The 5630-nt window shown below is 41.8% G+C and overlaps 5 protein-coding genes across 5 annotated transcripts; 2 read left to right on the top strand and 3 right to left on the bottom strand.

Annotated features, from left to right (window-relative positions):
• Window positions 1–178: 178 nt before the first annotated feature.
• On the top strand, window positions 179–1392 carry JH06_4860 (transcriptional regulator sugar kinase; the record flags this gene model as incomplete). Its single annotated transcript, XM_014669629.1, has 5 exons — window positions 179–523; window positions 556–642; window positions 674–761; window positions 792–880; window positions 910–1392. The coding sequence occupies 5 exons, from the start codon at window positions 179–181 to the stop codon at window positions 1390–1392; spliced, it is 1092 nt and encodes a 363-aa protein (XP_014525115.1).
• Window positions 1393–1669: 277 nt separating this feature from the next.
• On the bottom strand, window positions 1670–2521 carry JH06_4861 (hypothetical protein; the record flags this gene model as incomplete). The annotated part of the gene is made up of 1 exon (XM_014669630.1): window positions 1670–2521. One exon carries the CDS (start codon window positions 2519–2521, stop codon window positions 1670–1672), a length of 852 nt encoding a protein of 283 aa, XP_014525116.1.
• A 1232-nt stretch (window positions 2522–3753) lies between these two features.
• On the bottom strand, window positions 3754–4049 carry JH06_4862 (histone H4; the record flags this gene model as incomplete). The annotated part of the gene is made up of 2 exons (XM_014669631.1): window positions 3754–3893; window positions 3923–4049. The coding sequence occupies 2 exons, from the start codon at window positions 4047–4049 to the stop codon at window positions 3754–3756; spliced, it is 267 nt and encodes an 88-aa protein (XP_014525117.1).
• Window positions 4050–4244: 195 nt separating this feature from the next.
• JH06_4863 (histone H3) lies at window positions 4245–4652 on the top strand (the record flags this gene model as incomplete). Its single annotated transcript, XM_014669632.1, has 1 exon — window positions 4245–4652. One exon carries the CDS (start codon window positions 4245–4247, stop codon window positions 4650–4652), a length of 408 nt encoding a protein of 135 aa, XP_014525118.1.
• A 182-nt stretch (window positions 4653–4834) lies between these two features.
• JH06_4864 (hypothetical protein) lies at window positions 4835–5421 on the bottom strand (the record flags this gene model as incomplete). The annotated part of the gene is made up of 5 exons (XM_014669633.1): window positions 4835–5018; window positions 5049–5102; window positions 5133–5266; window positions 5298–5347; window positions 5382–5421. The coding sequence occupies 5 exons, from the start codon at window positions 5419–5421 to the stop codon at window positions 4835–4837; spliced, it is 462 nt and encodes a 153-aa protein (XP_014525119.1).
• Window positions 5422–5630: the final 209 nt, after the last annotated feature.

Raw genomic sequence — 5630 nt, forward strand, 5'->3', positions numbered from 1 at the left:
GAAAGCAACTTGCCATTCGCCGTCTTGTGTGTGGAGGAGGTGTGTCTGCTTAGAACTCATATGAATAGTGGTGATGGTTGCTTTGGATTGTTTGTTATGGAATTTCCATTAGGTGTACATGTGATCCGTCATAAAAGAAGAGACATCGTTAATTCTCAAATTGTGTTTCGCTGTGAACATGAGCGAATCGTATGCGAATATTGTGAAGGTGGGAAGCCTTCTCGTTGGAGGATTGTTTATTGGATATGTCACAAAGAAAATGCTGGAGAACAAGAACAAGAAGTCTCAAAAGGAACGATATTTTGTTGGAATTGATCTGGGTGCTACCAATGCAAAGGTAGGAGTGGTCAATGATAACGGCGAACTGATTTCCGTTGTTTCTGAGCCGCTTTCTGATTATTCCGATATGGGAGTTGTTAAGTCTCTCGTAGATGTCAGTTCTAAGGCTATTTCCGAAGTAGGACTTAAATGGAGCGACATTTGTGAAATTGGTGTTGGTTCCCCTGGTACTATTGATTTTGAAGTATTTGCGTGTTATAGTACCTCACTTTTCAGAATGGAATCGTTATTAAGGCATCTAACTTCCCTACATGGGATCATGTCCCTCTTGCGAAGCTGATTGAGGATAGGACCGGAGTTCGTGTAAGTAGAGTTAATTTTCGCTGATACCCAGACCATTCTGGAGAACGACGCTAATGCTGCATGCGCTGCTGAATGTTGGGTTGGAACAGGAAAGGGAAAGCAAAACATGGTGATGATCAGTTCCATTTCATTCGTTCTCTCATGATTAGCACTTGGTTCGGGAATTGGAGCAGGACTTGTGGTTAATGGTCGCATCATTCATGGAAGCAGTGGCTGGGCAGGTGAACCAGGCCATGCAGTAGTTCTGGAGATTCTTCTGAAACGTAGATCTACAAGGTAAATGGAACTCAGTGTGGTTGCGGCCAGAAGGGTTGCTTCGAGAAGTATGCCTCAGCAAATGGATTGGTGTTGGTGGCAAAGCAATATTTGGAGGAACACCCCGAGGAGGAGTCTGTATTACGCTCAGAGGAGGAATTGACAGCGAAACGAGTGATGGATGCAGCCAAGGAAGGTGACAAGGTTGCCGACACTTGTGTGGAGGTTGCAGCTGAGGCCTTGGGTGTGTGCTGTGTGAACCTCTGTCGTGTGCTGGATCCTGACTTGATTGTTTTCTCAGGTGGTTTGGCTCTATCTGGGGATTTCCTTCTGAAGAAGATTGAAAAACATTTCCGTGCCTATCATTGGACTATTCAGGAGCCAGCATGTACTTTGATCATTTCTCAATCAGGTGAAAAAACGGGTATGATTGGAGCTGCAGCTGTGGCTCGTATGGACTATTTGAATTCCACTGTTTGTTCCATCTCAGTGTAACACGAACATCCTTATTGTAAACATCAAAAACCATTAATTCTATCCCTAATATTCGTTTGTAAAAAACGTGGAGCAAAAGAAAAAACGACAACTGCAGGATTCGAACCTGCGCGGGCAAAGCCCAACAGATTTCTAGTCTGTCTCCTTAACCACTCGGACAAGTTGTCTTGGAAAAGTGCTCTCTATTTAGTTAGATAAAGGTCTTAATTCCACTCTCTTTTACAAAAACAAACCATTACAATCAAAACAATTACAGAAACTTCATAGCGCTAACACCTCAAAGCCGAAGCGACTTAAATATACGAGCTAACTTCCCCTTCTTCTTCGCCTCCACTTTCTCTTCCTCAATTAATGAACCTCGATCCACCTGAGCAACAACAGGTGCATTCATGATGTACTCTGGAAGAATATAGTGCAAATAGTCGACATTGGGACTCCTTTGCTCCCAACCAAGATAGACCATGGCGGCAGGAACCATGCGTGCAGAACGCAATTGGATATCTGGCTTCAGAATCACTTTAGGAGGAGCGTTAAAGAGATAAAATGGAAGTGTCCGGTACTGCTCCTGGAAGGCTGCTTGGACTACTGACATCACATCTCCGAGAGTCTCTCGAGGGGCAAAATACGCTTGAATGATAGTCTGATCAGGAAGATGAACACGAATTGTGGTTCGCTTAAAGACACGCTGTTTCTCCAAAGCTTCTAATTCCCGCTTAGCCTTTGTTCGGAATTGTTTATTCTCTTCTAATCGTTTCTGTTTTCTACTAGCAATCTCGCGAATCAGTGATGCATCAGATTGTTCATCTTCCTCCACTTCTTCCTTCTCCTCTACAATATCAGGCGTTTCATCACTAGCCTTCATCATATTCTTATAAGTGTTCTCTCCAAAGTTTCGTGGGTTAATACCAGTATCCACTTTAAACACACACAAACATCGTTCTGGAATCACAGCTTCCATTGCAGCTTTCTTCTTCTGTAACTCTTCCAATCTTTGTTCCTGCTTCATTGTCACAGGCGGTAATTGGATCGAAGGAATTACAATCGGTTTCGTAGGATCGAAGGATGGGTCTCTAGGCACTGTGACTGCTGGAGTTGTGTCTTTCGTCACGAACATCTCCTTCATCTTCATCAGTAGTGACACATCCAAAGCATCTGCTGTAAGAACCAATCGCTCACCTTTCTCTGTTTCTCGAACTGTGAATCCTTCTAATCAAGCTTAGGAACAAATCCTACCCATTAATGTGAGGAGTTCGATTCCACTCTCCAAACATCCGATTCGCTTCTGGAAGCTCAAACCCGTGTGATTGATTGTCCGTTTCGTTTCATTTTCTGGTTCGTTAATCTACTTCTTACCCCTCCCGCAATCTTTCACAATATTGGTAATGACTGTACATAGCAACTGAAGTGCCATATGGAACCCCTGCTCATCAAGCTTGTCTTTCATCACATTCAATTCCAGAGTCGCTTTCTCTAATCGTGTCGTCGCGTCTCTTTCAATTAGATTGATCACGTCTTGAGCAGGAAGCACAACTTGGGTACTAGAGGACGACTCTTGATCCAATTGGATCGGTTCTCCAATACTGTTGGATTGTGGCTGTGGAAGACTCGGAAGAGTGGATGTTACACTTTGTGTGAAACGGAAGACAACAGAGCAATCAATCCAACCACAGTCTGAGCATTAGTAACTCTATCTTCTCTTACCAACCAGTCGATATTGTAAATCCGAGTCCGTTAATAGAGTACGAATATACCTAGATAAGAGTGAAAAAGTACATAACACAGTAATGATGGCTTATATCCCGGAGTAAGCGATATATGTTGATTTTCCATAACCTCGTTCACAATAGCTTGTAATGTCATAGTATTTGGATACGATCTCTAATTGTAAATACTCTTTCCATTTATTACATCAATTTTCATTTCTGCATACTGCATAATAACTCTCACCAGTTTTACAGACCTAAAATCGTCTCGTAGCCGAAGTATGATTGCTCCAGTAGCAGGAATATTATAAGAAGAGATTTTGTACAGAAGATCCAAAGACTTCCCATTATATTCTAGAGAATAATGTGACGAATTCTAGAAATCAGATTCCCACCTAGACAACACTTTTCTTCCAAAAACATCACATGCAGCGTTCCTTACAGTCATCTAGTCGTTATTCTGAAAATGCGTATCATACTACAAGAGAATCCGTTCTTACTCGTATGGAACGTCTTTCATCGTTGATTTTAACCAGGTACTGAGTTTCTGTCATCTATTCTTAAAAAAGGTATTCGATTATGATTCCTAACAAACACAAAACGAATCCTATGCAATAGTTTTATCCGCCAAAGCCATGCAAAGATTTATACACCAAAACTATACAAAGTCTTTTCCTGACTTCAAAGCATATACCACATCCATAGCCGTTACAGTCTTTCTCTTGGCATGTTCACAATAAGTAACGGCATCACGAACCATTCCATCCAGGAAGGCCCATAATACAGAACGGGTTTCGTCTAAATCAGGTCACTGATACGCTTCACACCTCCTCGATGAGCTAGACGACGAATAGCAGGCTTAGTGATACCAAGAATGTTATCACGCATCACTTGGTGATGCCTCTTAGCACCTTCCTTTCCAAGGTCCTTTCCTCTTTTACCACGTCCAATCATAATTATTGCTTAATTAAGTTATGATGAGCATTCCGTATGTGTTATTGAAAAATTGAATTCGGTAGCTGCCTAAATCGCTCATTTATTGGATAAAAACCGACTATGTCAAGAATCAACCAATAAAGACTCAGTATTCTATTTGCCTGATTCATCTCTTGTGTATCATTTGCTTAGATCATATATATTTAGATTGAAATGGCTCGTACCAAGCAAACTGCAAGAAAGAGCACTGGAGGAAAGGTTCCTCGTAAGCAACTGGCTACCAAGGCTGCTCGTAAGTCTTCTCCCGCCGCCGGAGCTGTGAAGAAACCCCATCGTTATAGACCTGGAACTGTGGCTCTTCGTGAAATCCGCAAATATCAGAAGAGTACCGAACTTTTGATCCGCAAACTTCCTTTCCAGCGTTTGGTCCGTGAAGTTGCTCAGGACTTCAAGAGCGATCTCCGTTTCCAGGGTTCTGCCGTGATGGCTCTCCAGGAGGCTGCTGAAGCTTATCTGGTCTCTCTGTTTGAGGATACGAATCTGTGCGCTATCCATTCCAAGCGTGTGACGATCATGCCTCGTGACATGCAACTCGCTCGTCGTATTCGTAACGAGAAGTAAACTGAGAATTTCGTGAGGAAAAACTAGTTACCTGGTGTTATTGAATACCATAACTACTTTTTTGTTCAATAAACACTAAAATCAATGTACTTTCGCAATTTGTTCTTTTCATTTACCATCATATGCATTCTCGACATCAGACTACTATTACGGAACACAACATGAAGCCCCATCACTATTCCTTAACGAAGACAACCATACAAACAGAGTATGAACAAAAGATTCAGTCCCAAAAACTGAAGGAGATAACGACGGAAGATACAAAGAACAAAGAATGTGAATCCCCCAAGGGCAACCAAAATACAGGAAGGAGTGACACAATATTCTCCGATCACAAAAGGATGAGGTACAAAGATGAAAGGAAGTCTACAACTCAAGAATAAGAGTCAAACCAACAGCCAGAGTAATACTAAACAGAAGTCGACAACAGCAAATACTGGAGCTCCAAATCTAGTCTTAATCTCAGGCACGTTCACTTACCCTGCAATTAACAGCAGTAACACATAAAGAGCCAAATAGTCTGTTCGATAGTAAACGAAGTTGTTGCTGACTCGATCCTCTAATCGGGAACCATCAGGAACGTTGAACTTCTCAAAACACTCTTTCAGAGGAATCTATTCCATAAACAACCGATCCAAACTCTACAAATTTGCCCCAACCCCATCCATTCACAGTTTGACAAATGGACAAGTACTCTACAAATGAGATACAAACTCTTTCATGCAGCACTTCGATCCATTTCATTTTCAGGAATAATATTCTTAACCATTATAATACACTCCTTGCGAAAGAAGGCTGATTCGGGAGGACGGGGATTTTCTCTTCTTTGCGACTCCAACAAACATCCTCAAACACAGATAGAATTAACCACTTTTATTAACAACACTCTCCATGCTCTCCGGCATTCCACGCTCATCATACACATTTCTCGACAAAGCCAGGAAATCACGATATGGAGCATTCTATCATTCATTCATT

Source organism: Blastocystis sp. subtype 4 (assembly GCF_000743755.1).
Source record: "Blastocystis sp. subtype 4 strain WR1 chromosome Unknown seqid_0459, whole genome shotgun sequence".
Lineage (NCBI taxonomy): Eukaryota > Bigyra > Opalinata > Blastocystidae > Blastocystis > Blastocystis sp. subtype 4.